At 45.3% G+C, this 20,630-nt stretch overlaps 1 protein-coding gene across 5 annotated transcripts in view; it reads right to left on the minus strand.

The window, feature by feature from the left end:
* Positions 1–1,077: 1,077 nt before the first annotated feature.
* Positions 1,078–20,630, minus strand: part of ADORA2A (adenosine A2a receptor) — a 30,832-nt gene continuing 11,279 nt past the window's right edge. For 2 of the 5 annotated variants that reach the window (XM_074844494.1, XM_074844496.1), the window contains 3 exons: positions 16,388–16,482; positions 14,742–15,624; positions 1,078–7,224 (listed from right to left, as the gene is read on the minus strand). In XM_074844494.1, the coding sequence (XP_074700595.1) occupies positions 6,264–7,224; positions 14,742–15,091 (1,311 nt within the window). In that variant the 5' untranslated portion in view covers positions 15,092–15,624; positions 16,388–16,482 and the 3' untranslated portion in view covers positions 1,078–6,263. Of the gene's footprint in view, positions 7,225–14,741; positions 16,178–16,387; positions 16,483–20,630 lie in introns of those variants that run through there. The other 3 variants (XM_074844498.1, XM_074844497.1, XM_074844495.1) reach the window with 3 other exon arrangements.

Below are 20,630 nucleotides of genomic sequence, written 5' to 3' on the forward strand. Positions count from 1 at the left end.
AGATCAGGCCAATTGTGTTGCTAAACTCGGAGCTCTCTCTGTTCTTTCAAGTACTCACTTTCTTCCCGGGGCCAGGTACAGCCATTGTTCCCCCTGGGCTCCTGCAGATGCCCATTGTTCCTCTGAGCTCCTGGCCTTTGATGCTGCAGAACAAAACGCCCAGTGTTTGTGAAAGGAGGGAAAAATCAAGAAGCTTTTCAATTACACAGTTGGTTGAACATCTCAGGCACAGCTGGCCCCAGAGCACCAGGGTGCCAGCACCTCACCACAAACTGGGGCCTCCAGCCAGGTCTCCAGCCCAGCTGCAAAGTGAACCAAAAGAGGGAATGACCAGTAGTTGATGGTTATCGGGTGAACTTTCATTTCATCATTTCCCAATTGCAAATGCTCCTGGATTGTACAGACTTTCACTAACCTCCTCACACACATATTTAGTAGCTGCCAGCTGGAAACAGCTGGAAATTATTCCTGCTTTATTCTGTCAGCATTGCTCAGAACTGGCTTGAGAGACACCATGCCAGCATCTAGATTCACTGCCTCCATTTCCAGACTAGTTTGGGTGACATCAATCAGGCTGGGGCTAGCTCAGGCTGAGAGGCATTGGCAGAACAGAAGAGAAGTCTGAAATTGTGATGGTCTTATGAAGAGGTCTGAGGTGCACTGGCAGGGCCACGTGGACGGAGAGCCAGCAGGCTGGGATGCCCCAGTCACACTGGCAGAGTTGTTTCCTGGTCTAGTTATGGATCCTTCAGGTCCTGCTACACTGTTCCTGACACTGCAGCAGTTTGGACAAATACAGTGCTCTACCTTGTGGTCAGTAGACAGCTGTAAACATTTCTCTCTTATTGCCAAGATGACATATCCCAGGATGTCAGAAATGTGAGGGGTCTTCTAGCCCATCTGGGTCTGTCACCTTAGCCCATGCTAGTTTCTTCTGCAAAAGAACAGGCAGTGCCAGGGACAGAGCTCTCCAGAAGGATCAATCTATGGAAAAAACTAATAAAATAATAAGAAAACACTTGCACAGAAAAGAGCCAGCCAGCCGGATCTTCCTGGGACAAAGGCACTCACACTCTCTTTTACAAATATATTTTATTATTTTAATGCTTATTAAGAAATGTAACCAAGACAGACTCAGCAGCACCAGCGGCTCCTCACTGCCCAGCAGTCTGATGACTTCACAGATATGAAAACTTCACAGATTCAAAAAAACCTTTGGTCAATGCACTTTAAATACATTTGCATGCACAGATTCTCCCACCCCCTTCCCTCCCCTCCCACTGGTAACTGACAAACGAGGGAAAACAACAACTATATTCATAAAACATTTAAATTAAAAGAGTAATTGTTTTATAGTGACAGCGTGTGCAGCAGGGTGTTCATAGTGTCTTGGTTTGCAAACCACAGAGACAACCGCTCCACAGGACAGGGGGCAGGAACACCAGCTCCTGAGACAGAGTGGGGTAAGCAAAGGATGTTCTCGGATCAACAGGTTCCAGTCTTGATTTTAACACATCCTTATGTGAACAGTCCCAGCAGACAAGAAAGACGGGGAGTTACACACAACACTGCCCCAGTTTGGGGATTCTTAGTCTGTCAGGGTTAGTCACCTCTCATGCAGATGAGGAACTGGTGTGATTTTAGTTACTCTTGATGTGTTTTACTGTAAAGAACGCCAAAAGCTCAGGGCTAGAAAGAAAAAACTCTCTGGTATGACTCAGTGCAGTTTGAAGCCCAAAACAAACTGGGAGAGAACTGACTATTAGGCAGCTAAACTTAGCAAACACCACTAGCGAGTATTCTACAGTTTAAATGCATTGCAGCACTGTTACAGCATGCTCATCCTTCCCACAGAACACGGCTGGATTGATTTGGTTTTACGTAGGGCTCATGTTCATGAAGCAGAAGGGCTTTTGTTACACCTGGACACACTTATGAAATGAGACAATGCATCTGAAAAGGAAATAATCTGTAAGAACCACGTCTACCTCAGTCACATATAGACCATACGAAGTCAACCCTCGGCACACATCAGGCAAGGTTGCCCCTCTGCAGTGATGCCAGGAGAGCCATAGGATGTATATCCTTTCCAGAGTCCTTCCTCAGCAACTCAGACCTTGGTCTCATGCCAGCACTGCTCCCCTGAGACCATCTATGCAATCCCCAGCACCCCCCAGCACATTCCTGCTCCCCTGAAATCCTCTTAAACACCAACCCTACAAATGTTCCTCCACCACCACCATCTCCTATCTAACCCTAACCCTCCAGTCTGCTCCCAGACCTTAGAGAGTTTTTGATATCCACCAGCATCCCCTGGAGCCTCTTTGCAAAGAATGATCAAAGATTCCCACCACTCCCTATAACTCCCAAGTCCATCTGCACAATAAGCCTCCTAGTACCAGCTGGGATCAGTGGCAAACCCTTCCTGTGTACAGTAACCCCAGCTGTCCCACCATGCCAGATTGCTTCTCTGTTCAAGAGCTGCAGCTCAAGCTTGCACAGAAGTTTGAAATATTACTGATCCAAAACAAACTCTGCAGGACAAAGCTGTAAGTGCATTTATTTGCACACACAAAAAGCAGTGCCCTATTGAGGAGAGGGCCCCAAGAACTCTTGATAAAATTACTCCTGGCAACTGATCAAACTTTACTTTCTCCAAAACTCTATAAAGCATATAAACACTGGAGTCTAAGAGTCTTCAGGGAATGGTGAAATTCATGGAATGCCCTCACACCAAACGAGGCACCACATCTCTCTATGGGTCTTCAGCCATTTTTAGTAAGAAGTTCCAGGACAATGAAATTAGTCTCTTCTTACTCCAGCTTTTACTCTCTGGAGCCACTGCACCTTGGATTCCCAAGGAGGTCTTCTCCAGCCTCTCCTGATGGTCACCTAATTCTTCCCTTTGTCTTGGTACCATCTTTGTTTATTCAGAACAGCTATATTTCATTAGCTAAACATTCTCCAGCTGGAAGGAAAATGGGGATATGAGTGGGGAGGTTAGGAACCAATTATTTAACTTTCAGTTCTCTAATGCTCCCTGCCTTATGCAGTTTGGAAGACAGGTACTTTTCTCAAGAGTGCAGAGCACTGCCAGGAGAAGGAAAGAGCACACTTCATTGATGGGACCCTTCAGCTACCTTTTTTTTTTTTTTTTTTTTTAAAAAAAGAAAGCAAGCCTTGAAATTATGATCCCTAGGAAACAAGGAATAAGAAATCCAAAACTCTGTTCAAAAGGCTCATGCTCCCTGCTACAATTGCTTTGGAAACATCTTCTGAAGGTCCATCTCAGACATGTGTTTGCCAGAAGGCACACAGCATGTGGTGCAATTGCCATCCTTTCCTTCCTGTGACTACAGACTTCCAATTCTATAAAAAAACATGCTGCCTCCTTACCCCCACTGCACTTCCTCCCGCACACATCCCCTGGCCCCTTCACACACCCTTTTCATTACAAATCTGGATCACTAATATTGAAAGGGACTGGACACACTTGGGGGGCATCTCAAACAGCAACAGAAAAGCTAATCTCAAGACATCTGGAAACTCAATAAGCTCTCATGGCGATCTGGTTGGGCAGGAAAGTTTTCCAGAGGGACAATCCTAAGTTTGTCACATCAACATAGATCAACTTGATTCTTGTGGCAACCAAGCAAGAAGCTGCCATAATTGAGTGCGAAGAAGCTCAGGAAACAATAGAAAGCAACCAACCCACATCAGCCATTGACAGTCTGATGCAATGTGGCATAAAACATCCATTTACAATGGCAACTAAAGCTCAACAGGAGACACTTCTGCACTCGCGTGTGTTCCAGCACATGAGCAATGCTGGTATTTTCCCACACTTCCTTCCCTGCTCTGCTTCTTTGTGGACCTAATTGTTATTGACATGAATACCGGATGTAATCTTGTGTTATTCTTAGAAACATTTCAGCTCCCAACTGAGGCCTGAAGAGATCAGATCCCCATTTTCCTGACTGAGTTCCTCTGCCACTGTGACAGAAGGTCCCTCCCACAAATAATCTACAGAGGAGCCATCCCACAAATAATCTACAGAAATGTTCCATCAAGAAAGATGAAGAGTAACAAGATCCCCAGTCACCCTACAGAGGAACTACCTACGACGTCAGTCACGGGGAAATGGCTTAGTGTTTGTTAACGGTGCTGGAGTGATAATCCACTCCTCTGACGTTAGACTACGTGGAAGAGCTGTGCCAAGAAAGCAGCAATTCAATTAAACTGTGAAGTCTATTGTTCCATAAACTTGCCTGCCTTTCTGCTAAGGATTGTGGTGGCAACCACATCTTTTTATCTATCTCACAGTAAGCTTTGTGCTAGCCTGGAACAGTTACATACTTGAACACATTCAAGCATTATAAACTACTCCCCACCTTCGTGTAGGGAGGCTGGCAAAATGAAAATTATCCTCAAATAAAACTGACTTTTCATTTTAATAGTTCACAATATTTAAAATAAACACGGAATAAGAACACACAAACCTAACCTGCTCTTCCTCAAATATCAAAATCCAGTTCCCCTTTCCTTTCTGAAAAGTAGATTATTTGGCTTCCAAAATGTTAGTGGACAGACGCGAGGAGGAGCCAGGTTTGGGGGATGATATTTCTGATGTTTTCAGCTAGGGAATAAGCTTCAGATCCCTGGAATTACGAGACTTTAAGTTTTCCAGTAGGATCATTACTGCCTGTCTCTCCAGAAGGCTGATGGTATTGGACATGGATTATTTGTCTGGAATACAAAAACTAGACAATCCTTAGGTAGAATTCAAGCTGATGTGGCATTCTGCTGTCCTTGAGCTACCAGGCTTCATAAGTGATACAGAAAATTATCCAGCTGCTGTGAAACACCTCTACAAACAAACTTCATCAGTGCATACGCTTCTTGCAGCACAGATTTGCCTGTTCTTTTATAAGATTACTGCAGTTTCTAAGCTGATTTCCACTACTACTGATGCCTTTCAGCTTCTCAGAGTAGGAGCATGTTCTAACCAGACAAACCCAGCTCTGTTGGCCTCTGCACTGCAGGGACACATTTGGCTTCACAGTAAAGCACATCAGGAAAAAAACTGAAGTCACAGGAGAAAGTCATAGGAGAAGAGGTGTTTAAATAATAAATTCTGAAAATAAGTGTTAGGTATGTGTGTGTGTTCCTCCCTACCCCAGGAAAGAAGAAAAAAATCCCACAGCCTTTTGAGTGAGGATGAAAACTACCAAAATATGGAAAATTAGCTTCCCTCACACATATTTGGAGCCATGGAAGGAATCTGCATTCTAGGAGATCGGAAGGACAAGCGCAGAGACAGAGGGGAAAAGCAGACAGTGCCCACCAGCCTACAGACAGCTCACACACCCAATAGCTCTTCACAACACCTCAGGGCATGACCGTCCTGGTGACACAGGCCACAGCCCGGCCTGCTTGTCTACTACCTGCAGCACCAACTCCTGCTAACAACCCTTTTTCTAAGGGAAATCCATATTACAGACTCTGTTTTCATTATTTGTTAGATGGAGAGCTATGAGGTTATATTTGCCTTGTGCATCTGGAACATTGAGCGCTCAGGGAATGGATACAAGTTCTTGCCCGTCTTTTATAACTTAACATAAAGTAATCTTATCAAGACAAGAAAAAAAATGTTTGAGCAACCCGTTGCAGTATAAACTTTAAAAACATGAACTGAAAGACCAAATGCCATGGTCGAAGGCATCCAAAGTTCCCAACAGGTAAATCCTTCCCTCTCCAAGCAGCTGCTGGCATCCTTCCTGACCAATAGATGTTGCTATCCCCCTTCTGCTTGTTGCAGGCCCAAAGTACTAAAAGGCCCCTTCCCTGTTGCTCTTTGCAATTCAGTGAATACTTCCAGCCATGCTTTTATTTCTGTTGGTAAAGACAGCATAACCGACACACAACCACAGATACACAGTACAGCATTATGTCACGATATGCCCTGCATCGGCAGAGTCTCCCAGTGCTGAACTCGGAATGCCATCTTTGACCTTGGCACTGCTCTTGGTGACAGGTCATTGATGGGTAACGTGTCCCTCCTTCCTTAGTCCGTTTCAGTGGTCTCTTGGCTTTTCTCCAGTCTAGTATTTAGGATCATCCCAACAGTCCTGGGTAGGGACCCCTTTCTCCACAGCGATCTGAATACACACCTTTCCCCCCGCCCCCCCAACCTCCCTTTCTGCCATGGCAGAGGTCACCAATGGAAAAAAAATAATTCTACCAGGAAGACATTGAAAGTCTCATCAGGAAACATCGGCTGCTGCAAAGGCTGCTCTTTCCAGATCTGAGTAAGACACCTGGGCATCAATTAGCTCTTCACTGTGAAGCTCTCTGTTCATGCATGCCTCAGAGAGAATCCCATTTTTGCAGGAATATGGGATATGCCCGTTCGTCTCCATGTCCAGAGCATTTCCATTCTGGTGCCATTCCAAGCCAGCTTTGCATTTGTTTAAGTCCTGCTTTTCAGGATCCCTGTGGATCTCTCCATTGGTGTATACCTCTAACGCATACTCACTGATTCGTATGCTGGCGTTCTCTGCGTCCCCACCATGAGTGGAAGTCCTGGAGCTAGCTGTTCCTGCCTTGAACGGCTCCTTCCGGCCCAGGATATGCTGGCTGATAATTTTACGGAAGGTATATCGGAACTCCCTGATTCGGTAGGCATAAATAAGAGGATTTACAACCGAGTTGGCATGAGACAGGATAATAGCCAGATACATCAGCCAGAGGGGAGCATGTGCACAATTTGGGCAAAAAAGGGTAAAGCAGTTAATAATATGTAGTGGAAGCCAGCAGACTGCAAACAACCCAACAATGATGGCTAAAGACTTAGCTGCATGGACTTCCTTCTGCAAAGTGGAGCGAGAACGTTCCCCATGTACCATCTTGTTCTCCATCTGCTTGAGCTGTCGTCGGGCTGCCATGAAGATTTTCAAGTAGATACCAAACATGAGGAGGAGGGGTAAGAGCACACAGGCAAAGAAGTTGTAGTAGACCATGTACTCCATGGTGACCACAGCCTCAAAGAGACATGCCACCATGCTGTTGCTGCAGTTGATGGGAGAGGACTTATTGGAACCCAGCTCTTCGATCTGGGAGCGGTTGTGCCACCCTAGCATTGGTGTCAAGCCGATGATGAAAGATAATACCCAGCAGATGGCAATGATACCTTTAGCTCGAGAGCCAGTCACCAAGCCATTGTACCTATAAAGCAGAGGAAATGGGAATTACATCAGTATCATTCAACAAGCCCCTGATACCCAAGCAACTTCCCAATGGCCCAGAGGACAGGAGACAGCAAGAAAGGCACCTGCTTCTTCAGAGGGGCCTTTGAACTGCCGTGCAGAACCCACGCAACACAGCACAGCGAGGACTCCATGGTGACATTGTATGCTACCTATTTCCCTCTCCTTCCCTTTGGGCAGTGAATCAGTGACATAAAAGTAGGGAAATTAATAGAGTTTTCATCTGTGTTCCTTCACTCCACCAGCCCACTTGGTCATGGACATAGATCTTGCAGCCTGGATAATCAACAGCACCGCTCTGACCCTTGGTGATGAAGACCACCATGGCTCTCTTGCTGAAGGCTGACGTAGTTCCTCCTTTCTGGCAAAGGAGCAGCCTTGTAGGACGGCATTGTTAGGTCTATCTTGCAGTAGACCTGTAAGCCAAACAGCACAAAGGAACTCGGAGGCACAGTGCCATCAGCCCCGTGTCCACGTTCAGGTGTGCTCCAGGGAAATTCTGCTGACAAAATTGCCAAAGCCAGGCTGGCATTGCCTTGCACAGCACCTCACTCTGCTCCACAACAGCATTTTCAGAAAGGCCAGCACCACCAACCTTCCTTCAAAAACTGAGACAAGTCAGCAATTTTCCTCATCAGCCCAGCTAAGCTGACCCCATGAAAGGGGGTCCTCAGAAAGTAGGAATTAAGCTGAGGACAGTGCTCTGACTACAGGTGTGCTGCACTGCACACACCAGAGGGAACTTCAACGGGGGAGGTATTGATATGCCTGGCTGAAGCCAGTGCTCTTAGCAGTAAATTCTCCAAGATCTGTTGAAAGAGACAATAAGTGACATGGTAAGAATCTGACAGTGCAGCCAGGGACCTTGATTTGTTTGAATTATCAGCCAGTTCCCAAGGCCTCACAGGTTACTGCGAGTCCTGAGCTGACTCCACCAGTTCTTCTCTCTGAAAATGTAAATCAGGGCAACAGTTTAACATTTCAATGCAATTTCCTTCCCTTGGTAACTCTTAGCATGGAAAGTAGATGGCCAGATTCCCACATTGTCCAGTGTGGGTCCCACACTGTACTTGACCCCGTGTCTCTGCGATCGGACAGCGGTAGCACTGGGCTCCCAGTGTTTACCCAAGGCTCCTTCTCCCTCTGTCCCCAGAATTCTCTCAGCAAACAAACATTTAAAAAAAATAATCCAACAAGCCATAGAAATCTTTCCATCTCTCAATGAAGTAGTTACTCCCACAGGTTCATGCTCCTATCCCAATGCAAGTTCAAGACAGGGGAGGAGAGAGGCTGCTTTTGCCGGGCACAGTACAGAATGGAGATTCTGCGTGTGCTTTAAACCCCTGCTGATGGGCCTTGGAAAAAAACTGGCTCCACACAAGACCCGGCAGGCTTGAGTCTCCCTTCCTCAGTTGCATTTCAACATCTGAAAAGAAGGCGTGGATGAGGGAGCCAGCCACACAATTCCCAGTACCCAAAATACACTGAAATCCTCCTTCCAGAAATGAGGGACAGATTCAGCTGATTCTGAGAGATAAAAAGGTTTCTCCAGCAAGCAGGGGATCCTGCTCAGTGCTTAGGGGATGCTAAGGGCACAGCATAGATGGTAGCAGGGAGCTGCTCACATTCAGACCTCATCAACACAGCAAAACAGCATCTGTGCTTTGAAAAGTACACTCAGGGACCAAGAGATTGGCTGAAGGCACTTGAAGCTTGGAAAAACAAAAAACAAACCCTCAAAACCCTGCAGCCCTGGAATTGGCTACATCTTGTCAGAGGAATTTTGAAATTGTGCAGCTGTTATCCCACGACTAGAGATGTCCCTTCCCTTCCACTAAAAATATATTCATTACTGCTCCAGGCAAACACGCCCCCACTTCTCCCTCCCTCTTACCCTCTGGGGATTCCCATGCAACAAACTTTACAAGGCTTAGGAGCAGCACTTAACCCAAGCAGCTGCCTGCTTTCCAGCTGCAGTGTATTGTGCTGGCAGTGGCAATTGCCAGCCTGTCGCGGAGTGCATTTCCATAATGCCTTGCCCAGGGTGTCCGAGGGTTAAAGCGAGAAAGCTCACAGCATCTCCTGACATAGCGTGTGGCACTAGGTTGGCCAGGTACCCACTGGGAAGTGTGAATTCACTTGGGAGAGCTTAATTTCTGCGATCCACACGAGACACCTCTGGCTGACTTGGCTGAGGTAGGGTTACTGTCCAGATGGACTTTCTGGACTTGTTCCTTTTGTCCACTTGGAGATGTCACCAGGCTGGCATTGAAGAGTTTGTGCACCTGTCTGCACGTTGTCCCAGGCTCACGGCAGCCAGGCCAAAGCTACTTTCTGTATCCCCAGTGCTGCACGGCTCCACGTGGCAAGTTCAGGGCTTCCGGGAAGCATCACATATACTGTGAGTTGCTGGCACCTATGCAGGAGACACAGCCTGCTGAAGGGAGCTGCTCACACCTACAGCCATGTTCTGCATAGTTGGCGGGTGACTTTGTAGCATGTCTGGTGTGTCCAGACAGCACTGGATTGTGCACAAGCAGTTCTTGTGCTTCCTGGAAATACTGGACTTGCTACACAAACAACAACTTCCACTAGTGAAGTTCCAGACACAAAGAACCTTAGTGCAGAGCACAGGGACACTCAGTGGAGTCGGGTGTGGGTCAGGGTCACCTGACTCCTCTAGAAAACAAAATCCACTTTTGCAAACACATGAAAATGGGGAAGTTTTCCCCAAAATAATTTCACCTGCCCTGTTGCTCTCCCAACCATCAGACTGGCAAACTGATCCCAGGAGAACAGCTGCCCTTGGTGAATGTACAACTCATCTGTGCTGCCCAGAGTAACATGGCTGAGGATGTGGCACTTCTGGGTCCTTGGCCTAAGCTCTGTGTCATCGAGACAAGGATTCCTGCACAGAGTGCAGTACCTCACCAGTCTGATTCATACATGAAGCTGGGTGGAAGACAGAGCTGGTATAAGTACCACAGGGTCCTCACGTAGAAGTTAAAATCTTTCCATACATTGCATGATACGTAGCTGGCCTAACTCATCATCACAGCATCCAGCCAGCCTGCTGCTTGTTTTCCAAAGCCACCTCTGGCTGACAGCACTGCACATCCTGGCCTGGTGGCTCTGCCATGAGTGGAACGCATTTCAGCCACCTTTACTGCATCACACCAGAAAGCCTGTGCACAGCAGTGGGTGCACTGGGCTTTGATCTGAATTCCAACAGTGCTCAATGGTTTTTAACAAATCACTAGAAAACACCGTTCACTGAACACATCCGCTCAACAGCCCGCACCTCAGGCAGCTGCAGTCACAGGGGGCAAGACAAAGGAGAATATTCTAACCCTATTACATGTATCTGGAAATGAGAGACACTGACAATCCCAGATCATCCAGGAAATGTTGTGGCAGAGCAAGAAACCAAACCCAGATCTTCTCATGCTCCATGTAAACAACCCTTTCCCAGAACTCTCAGTCAAGAAACTTTCTCCCCTATTACTGGTTGCTAACTGATACTAGTGCTTGGGGAGACAGGGTAGGGTGGGATCCCACGGGTGGGCACAGGGCTCTAAACAGCAGAAGCAGTAACAGCAGACAGGCACCTTTCTTTTGCCTGTGGCACAATCAGCTTCCAGACTAAAACCTTGGTAATAGCAAGTTCCACTGTGGCCTGGGAAGCCATAGACAACTGGAACTGCTTTCAAAGCCATGCCCATGCTTGTTCAAAGGAGGAAGTGAATTATTCTTCTTTCATATTAGGCTGAATCTGCCCATAATCTGTTTGACACAAACATGAGCGCATGCTGGAAATGCTTGTCATAAAGTCAAAAGGTTTATGGTGAGCAGGGAAAGAAAGAAGTCCGGATATGGCTCAAAGTGACAATAAAACATTAAATCCCTGATTCACTGATTCAGATGCTCATATATGACCATTTGAGAATTAAAGCAACAGCTGAAATAGATTGTTCTCAGCACAAAGGCCCCCGCCATGTCCTATACTTTATTCAGGGTTTGTGTTCATCTCTCCTATTCTTTCTACTCCAGACTTTGAGAAGCCAGTTCTTCATGTCCAGCTCCCCTAGCCTCTGGCAGAAAAGCATCCCAATGCCATCTCAGAGCTGCAGTTTCAATCACCAGTACATGGGATAAATTTGTCCCAATGTCCCAAATGTCAGGGAGCTGCACCTTAGTAATACTTTCCCAGAGAAGCAGCTCCAAAGCAACTCTCACCAGAGGAGAAAGTCTGCACTTCAGCAAGCTACTGTAGCTGGCACTGTATGACCTGCATAAGTATTTATGCCACGGGTGAATACTTAAATCCAGCGTACAGAGCAAGCAGTAACCTGAGAAAACTTTTCCATTTGGCTGCTCCTCTCTTTCCAGTGCATCAGAGCTACCTGTCCTTCACCATGGGAGTATCTTTACCACAAATGCCTGCACAAGAACACGTGGCTGGGCACTGTGCCCGTGGAGCATTGCTGGCACCAAAGAGCCTAGAAAGCTGCAATTGTTCTTGGCCCATGACTTCATCCTGGAGCTCAGACTTGCAGCCAGTTTTGTTTAGAACACCCAGGGGTTTTGTATCAGTGTGCGCAGGTTTTCAGGTACCTGCCACATTAGAGACAGTTTGGATTTTATCCTAGACCAAACAATGGCTCGGACTCACTTCCTTGGGAGTGCTTTATTGCCACTTGCAGAGTGTTACCTTTATATAAAACCTGGCAGAATTCAGCAAAGTGTTTGAGAACTTTTGGAAAGTTTATCAAATTCTACACAATGTTTTAATCATTTGAAAGGTAGAACCCATAAGATATTCACAAATTAGTTTTTATGTATTTTTTAATTTTACCTACAGATGTCTTTCCTCACTGCAATTTTTTGGGGGAGGGTCTTTTATCCACAGAAAAATCATTCCAAAGGTAACTCTAATTATGTACTGACGTGTCCAAAAACAAGCAGTATCAGAAATCCCACTCTTCTGCCTCCTTAATACTGACAATTTACTTGTGTGAGAGTACACATCCACCCACGTATCCACTGAGATATGTGGTTACCTTCCTCAGGACAAATCAGACATGAAACAATTAAAAAGAAAAAGAAGAATCAAAAATAGGTTTGGCCCTTTTTGGTTTTGCTGGAGTGAAGGAAGTCTGATTTATTATTTTAAGAGCATTCATCTAATGAATACTAGGAATGCCTGGTGTTACCTTGAGGAGGAGAGAAGAGGCTTTCCTAGACATTAAGGGATGGGGTGAAAACGCTGCATCTTTAGTGGCAGAAGTTTTCTTGATGCATTTTTGACACAACCAGGTATTAGAAAAAGAAAAAATTGGGGATGTGAGCAGTCTGAATCATATCACATTTCCCTTTTCAGCTAATCAGCTTTCACTTTCTCAGCATGTCTGAGGCTATAAATCTAGGATTTATTCATCCATAAATTCTTAAGGGGAAACACAATTGACAAGTTCTTTGCTCCTACTGTAGAAGGACAAACCAGCAGAGGACATGGAGCGGCAGGAACCCATGGATCTACCTGTGGGTTTCTGCATCCAATCAACTCCACTGTTTCTGGGGCAGAAGAGGGTGTGCTCTGTTTTTTCAAAAACAAAATAGCAAAACCGGTACCTTGCCCAGCACTGATAATGTTTCTAAAAGACTCTTTACCTTGGCTATTCCAAGAAATTAAATTTTCAAGACAATATAGTTACAGTGATAACCCCAAAAATGGGCAGAAATCCAGATTTTTAAAATCCTTTTCCTGGCAAGTCATCCTCTAGCAATAAGAGTGCTTAAACTGTCAGCAAAAGTCTTCAGAGTTAGCTCATGTGAGATGAACTAAAGACATTAGCCCTTCTCAAAATAATTTCAGAGGCAAGCTCCCAAGGGCTACTCTACATATGTTTCTTTGTACCATTTATCATTATTTTGGTTTATAAACTGAAACCATCTATATGTAGAACTGCAGAAAAGTGGAGACAGTCCAATTTATAGGTAACTAATATTGATAGAGTTTTCTCTGCAATAGAATGGAATAGTTGTTCCTTACAACTACATCAAAAGTAGAGGCTGTAACAGGTACAACTGTAGGTCTGGAAACCAACAATTAACAGTAATGTTAGAGCAGCACAAGCTTGCCAAGGCAAGGCTTCAGGAAAGACTATGCTGCACTGGTCCACATGGAAAGGTAATCTCCGCAGCTCTAGGGAAAAGAATGCTTTCTATTTTTTAATGGCAGGTTTGTGTTAATCGACATAAGTGCTGGATGATCAAAGTATTCACAAGAGACAAAACTAAATTGCACAGGTCAACACATGTGATTTAAGCTCAACAGGAGTGAGAATGTCCAAAAATTCAAACCTGAGAGCACAACAATCAGAAATTTGTTCCATTTTTGCAGCCACATTTGTTGTTCAGGATAGGAAGCAGGTCTCTCCATTCCTGAGAGCATGCTGCATCCTCCTAAGGACAAGACGGGAAGGAAGGAGACTCCTACACTTTGCCTGCACCGGCCTCTCCTGGGGCTTCCTCTACATCTTTTGAGCTTACTAAGTGACTCGGAAGCATTGTCACACAGCATTCAAACCCAGCCCACAAAACGCAATGCTGCTTTGCACCCATGGTCAGATATATCCCGTCGCAACAACGTGCTTCTGGAAAACTGAACTGAATAGCAGCCCCTCTGCATGTGGCAAAACTTCCCCTCATCCTACATCAGCCTCCCTGGTTGCACACAAAGTAGCAGCTCGTCATATTCAGCTTTCAAGCTGTAATATTGAAACGTCCTTTTCTTTCTTTAAACTCCAGAGTAGGGACCACAGAAACACCTTCTGCAGCTCTGGGTTGAGACAAGCCTCTGCCTTGACCTAATACATACGTTGCTTCCAGAGGCAGTGCCTAAACTAGTCCAAATCTTCCTAAGGCCCACTTCTTCCTAGCCTGCTGCTTCTCCTCCTTTCACATTTAATGGACGCCCAAGAGAAAACCCCCATCCACACTCTCCACATCCCTGCTGCTACAGCTGCAGGCAAGCCCCCCATTCTCCCCATGTGGAAGGAGACAAGTTGACTTCACCCCCTTTCTGCCCTCCACCATGTGTTGCTTTAGCTCCACTTTCCCACAGTGAGCCTTCTGGTGCTGTTGGCTGCAGCTCAGAGCACAGGTTATTGAGGTTACTGCACAGTCCTGTCTAAATATGGAATGGCAGCTCCCAGGCAGCGCCGTCACGATGCCATGGGCACACACCATATGAGGACAGAGAAGAACTGGAAAAAGAAACAACCAGAAAATCCAGCAGCCAAGGCAGCCTTCTAGACCTAGAAAAGTTCGTGGGTCTTTTTCAAATTACAGGGGAAAAAGTGCTGCTCCTCATTTAACTTTTTGTTCCTCGATTCATCTCCAGATCCATTGTTTTTACTGGTCTATCCCTCGCCAACATAGCCCCCTCCACCCCCCAGCCCAAGCCGTGCTTACCTGAGGGGTATGCGGATCGCAATGATTCTGTCAATGGCGATAGCAAGGAGGCTGAAGATCGAACTCTGAGTCAAGACCAGGACGAAGCAGGCAATGAAAAGGCAGCCATAGAAGAAGGCACAGAAGCCAGTGCTGATGGTGATGGCAAAGGGGATTGCCAGCACACCCACGGCAATGTCAGCAGCAGCCAGAGACACCACAAAATAGTTGGTGACGTTCTGCAAGTTGCTATTCAAATAGACTGCCCAGCAGACCAGGATGTTCCCCAGGATGGCCAGCACTGCAATGACCAGTTCCAGGACGATGTAAGCTACATCTGAGAGGAAGTCTTCTTTCCCATGTACTAGCATGGTGAGAACGACCAGGCCAATGTGAGAACGTGCCAGAAAAGCTCAGCGTTCATATCTGCAGAGCACTGAACAGCCAAGACACCTCAAAGCTGTCTGGGGTCTGAAGAGCACTCAGCTGCCAGCTGGTGAAGGTTGCTCACACACACCCTTTTCTCCCCATAGCTGTTCAAGATCTTTACAGTAGCAGATGTCAAGAAAAAAACCAGGGCTTGCCAACTCCAGCAAAGTGGATTAACCAGATGCAGAACAATTCAAACTCCAGCAGACGAATGGACAGGAGAATATCTCATGTAGACATACACTGCTCCCCAGGCCACAAAGTCCAGCAGGCAATACAACACACAAAGTATGGCAGTCTCACATCAGCTGCGACTTTTGGTTCCTGTTGACAATCACACTGCTAGTCATGGCTTCCTGTCATGCACATACCTACTAGCAACATCCTCTGGTTCTCTTTTTCACCTTTTCCCACTAGGACATGGGCATTTTCCTTTCAGTTGAAGCAAACATTCAACTTCTTCACTTGTAGTTTCCTTTAAAAAAAAAAATAAACAAACACCAACCACATACACTAAGTAATCAGCTCTACGGAGGAGATGGAAAAAGCAAAATCTCATTAAAGTGGCATATTAAATTGATAACGGATATTAAACAGACCTAGAAGAATACATCATTGGCAAAAATCTCACATTTTGTCTATCCTGAAAGCTGCAGGGCCAAACCCAAGGTTCAGGAAGGCAGTATTTCACAGTGGTGATGAGAAACAAGGGATGTTTTGTATTCAAGGCTACCAACTGAGCTGGCACTTCAGCAGCTGCTCAATAGTCTGCCCTGAAACACGAGAGCCCCACTAATTATGCCTTGGCAAGTGCTGTGGCTGCACAGAGGAAAGGTGGAGGAGCCTTTTTACATACACCTGTCTCCCTCTGATCACAAACACGAGACTTGAGCCATCACATGCTGCCCACCCTCACGTACTTTGCCACAAAAGCGTGCTGCACCAATACGCTGCTCTGCGGTGACACGAACCTTCATTCATAAGGGAGTTATGTTCCTGGCATGTGTGGTCACCACTCTGTTGCCATACCCAGTCTTTCCTTCAAGTGCACAGATACTGGAACATGATCAGTGGCAGGGAGAATAGTTCGAGGTATGTCAGACAGTGACATCTTTGAGGACTTTCCTGCTGAGTACGCACACTCTCTGCATGGGTCTTTGCAGGTTTCCTTCCTGCAACGTCATTGTTTTTATTCATGTAAATCTTTATCCTATAAGCAAACCATTTATTTGTTATACCTGCATTGTCCATAGTGTTTGTTGCATCCGCAGATTCAGGTCAGCATCATTCTTCAACTACAACCAGCCAGAAACACATCCACCATGAGGCACCTCTGCCAGAAACACACACAGGCACAATGCCAACGTTATCTCTCAAGTATACATTCATGTTCCTGCAGTATCATGCACACAAATCTGGGACTAAAGTGGGTGCCACTTGCAAGGAAACGTAGTCCCTACAGCTGCCATTCCATATGAACAGATACACATCATCTACATGCTTACACGCCTCACTCACACGCTAATCTTATGGGTCGCCTCATACCTCTGCTTTCAGACGTGGGTGCACTTCACCACAGTTTCAGCAAAAAATATAGCAATGGAGAATAGTTCCCTGAGCTTCATGAGCCACAGTCAAGAGGTAATTGTTTGCTGTCCTACCCTGTCACTTCCAGAGTAGGTTTTAAACCTTATTTAGCAAATTTTAGGAGTAATATTTTCTCATTAATTTAAGAAAATATCTACTTGAAATATCAGCGGGTTGGGGAAGAGAGAGACACAGCATTAACTGATAAATCACTCGAGCTCAGTTTCAGATGCAACGTGAACCTCCAAAACAAAAGATTTTGGGGACCCCATCCACAGGTGATCTGGTGTGGTCTAACCCAGCAGGGTTTCATGCCTTCACAGTTCACTCCTTTTTCAAGTCAGAAACCTAATTTCTCAGGATAAAATAAAAGGGTAAAGACAGTGATAATAAAAGAAAATATGATTAACTTGTGATTCACATCTGATCTCAGGAATATAATCTAATTTTAGACCTTTCATTGATTTAGAGCTCTATTGCTAATGCTGCATTTGAGAGGAAAGTGAATGATTCTTTGTGGTTTGGATGTGCTTCAAAACCTAGCTTTTTCTCCACCTTCAGCAATCTTGCTTATGTGTTTTGTTTGGTTTGTGTGGAAGAAATCAACAGAAGAGATTAGTTTGTGATCTAGCTAATAAGAGGAAGATAAAGATCATCCATTTAATCTTTTCTAAAGAACAAAAAACCCCAAGATATCTCTATATTGTCTATTTTCCTCTAGCAAAAACTGCGGTTTTCCACTAACCTCCTAAAGATTGCTTCTACTTGCTTGAATTTCAGGGGTGTCGGTGATACACTCCTACATTGCTCTACTAGAATCTCATCGTCCATTACAAATCCCAACAGGTTTGTTCCAAGGCAGTGATACTGAAAACTTCCCCCTGCAGCCTGACTTCCAGGGAAGGGGATTAGAATTAATATAAGATAGAAATAAAGAAAATCTGGAGGGAGAGAAAACAGAAAGGGCAAGATAAAAAAATAAACAATACTGTGCATGTGTGTGAGCAAGAGAGGGGAAAAAAAAAGACAGGAAAAAGGTGGCAGGAGCAAAAAAACCCCAACCAAACAAGTGAAGCAGTGGGCAAACGAGGTCCATAAGAGAAACACAGAGTGTGCCTGTCAGTTGTACGACACACGGCTCTGCCTGAAGGCTCTGAAGCGGGTGCAAGCTCCCACATCCCTTAGCATCACGGCAGCAGAGACAGCGATGGGGTGATACTCTGGCAGTGGAGCAGGGAGCGTACATGTCCCCATGTCCTAACATGCTCACGTGTTTCCATGCAGGTCAAGCTCATGACCAAACTCCAGCATCAGGACAAGTTTAGAAAAATTAAAAAAATTACTTGGGCCACAACTGCTGCTATGTAAAATAAAACCACCATAAACACACCCACAAGCTACTCTGAGATGAAGTCAAAAAAACTGAAGAAACCACTTTTTGGAAGGAGCCAGCCTAAGAACTGGTCAGGATTGAAAGTCCTGCTGTGTTGCTCTTGCACCTCATGTTCATACCACATACACCTCAGTGAAGAGGATCAAAGCGAAATTACTGGGATATTCTTCCCCATTTCAGAGCTTCCTTTTGTAGTATTATGAATCCATATTAATCACAGATGCATTTTGTTTCACCTGACTTTTTCAACGGCTCATCTCAAACTCATTTTCCAACAGGACTTGGAGAGAAGTAACAAACCTACACTGCAGAGGTCCCTCACATACTAATTCTTCAGCACAAAGACAAAGCTGGAATTGCCTACAGCTCTGCATGTATCCTGAAAAACCATGGTGCTGGAATCTGAAGTTTAATGACCACATCACATACTGCTTTCTAACACAACAGAGCTTTTAACCTTCTACTTCAACTGTTTCATGGTCTGATGTTAAATTTGAATTTTTTATCTCTGAATTTGTTTAGTCCTTTGTTCCTTATTCCCCTTCACAAACAGTGGCCTGACTCTTCAATCCAAGCCCTAGTCATTTATTCCGAAGCAATCTGTGAGATGTTATGTCCAGAAGAGGACAACATGTCCTTCCACCCTCTGCTCTCAGACAGGCCAGAAAACACTGAAGAGAATTCTGCAGAGCCAGCACATCTCAGAAGAGAAATGACCAGAGCTGAGCAGGTGTCCCAGCCATGACAAAACAACATTTTGTGTCTGCTTCAGCACCAATGCTTCTGCAGTAGCCACTGACATTAGAAAAAGCAATTAGCCACAAAACCCCAGCATACCAGAGGCCTCACCTGCTACTTACAGAAGGTGCCACAACCCGGGAGGTTCCCATGTTCAACCTGAACTCACCCATCTCACCTCATTCATCTCTTGCAGTGTCAGCCTGCTATAGCTTTCACCCAACATGATAACAAGTCTTTAATTGTAGAAGTATTTGCAACTTGCTTTAAAACAAGAACGGACTCAGTCTTTCTGCTCATACAGCTAAAAATTCACTGCATAGGGACAAAATGAAATACAGACCACCTAGAGAAGAAGACATACATCCAGAGGCAATACAGAATTTATTACAGAATCATCTACTTCATGGAAGACCCAAAAGCTCAGCAACCAGGTCTGACAAGACAAAATTAATTAACAACCTGCTTTACTCACCAGGGAAGTGTATATTTAACATCTCAGGCCCTTGAGGGGTCAATATTGCAAGCTTCTTGAAACTTAAGAAAAATAACCTGTATCATACAACCTGCTGGACAGCTACAATTAGTATTTCTTCTTAAGCCTGTGTTTTATTTTGTTAATTGGATTAATTCCTTCTTGATACCCTGGGCTATGTTCCGGCCTTTTCCCCATTATTAAATAAACCTTTTTTGCCACTCACAAACCTGTACAGCTGTTGCTCTGCTCATTTTTAGTGACTTGGAACACTCTGTTCTCTCTTGTATTTCAGCCCCAATGAAAAACTGCTCCTTGAAAATTCAATAAAGTATCTGAACAGCATGTTCCCATGAAGCAATTCACCACTAGAGCCTAAGCAAGCTTTTGTTTGGCATCTCCAGTTGGCTTTGGACTAAGGTGTTGCCCCTTTGCTCTCCTGAGTGCCAAATCCATCAAGGTGAGCCCTTGGCCGCTGCTTGGTTCAAATCACCCACCTCAAACAAGCTCATTTTCTGCTCTTGGCCCCTTCAGGCTGAGTTCAGGCATCCTGGTTTGGGTTGCCCACACTCTGTCACACTGGTACAGGGAATATGCTCCCTCTACTCCATGTGCCAGGATGACATATATGACAATGCCTGTGACACTTCAGTTTGACAGCTACTCTCAGATATTAGCAACATCTCCAGGGGATCAGCAGCCCTCAGGACACCCAAGACAGTCTATGGGCACATAGGTGACAGGCTGCAGCTTCCCTGTGCTCCAGAGAGGATTGGTTTCTCCTTATCTGCTTCAGGACAAGGTAAGCAAGGCAGCAGGCAGCTTGCAAGGCCTTGGGGGAGTCTTCATCAAAGCTCATTCCACAGATCACAATCTAGCATCTCCTTTTGACAACATGACCCGTTCCAGGTACCAGCCACGTACAGATTACCTAACTCCCTTAGGGAAAACCCTTGGATTCACACATGGCTGTACGCAGAAAAATTGGTGCTGCTAAATCATTTGTTTCCTACTTTCCAAAGCCTGGAGGGGCAGATGCTTGTCAAGTTTTTATCCTCTCTTTGAAATCCCTTCAGCTCAAAGAGAATCTCCCTATCTTTAAAATCAAAGACTCTTAAGAAATCTTGTCTCTCTCCATTTCTTTACAGGATCAAGTCACAATAAACGAGCCAATGTGCTCACAGGCAGTACACAAATTTGCAAAACTCAGGCTGTAAAACATAATGAAAACAACTGTCCTTTCGGGGAGAATGATAGGGAAGGCAGCAGCATCACTTTTCTGCGTTGC

The sequence above is a fragment of the Strix aluco genome, chromosome 18, assembly GCF_031877795.1.
Source record: "Strix aluco isolate bStrAlu1 chromosome 18, bStrAlu1.hap1, whole genome shotgun sequence".
NCBI lineage: Eukaryota > Metazoa > Chordata > Aves > Strigiformes > Strigidae > Strix > Strix aluco.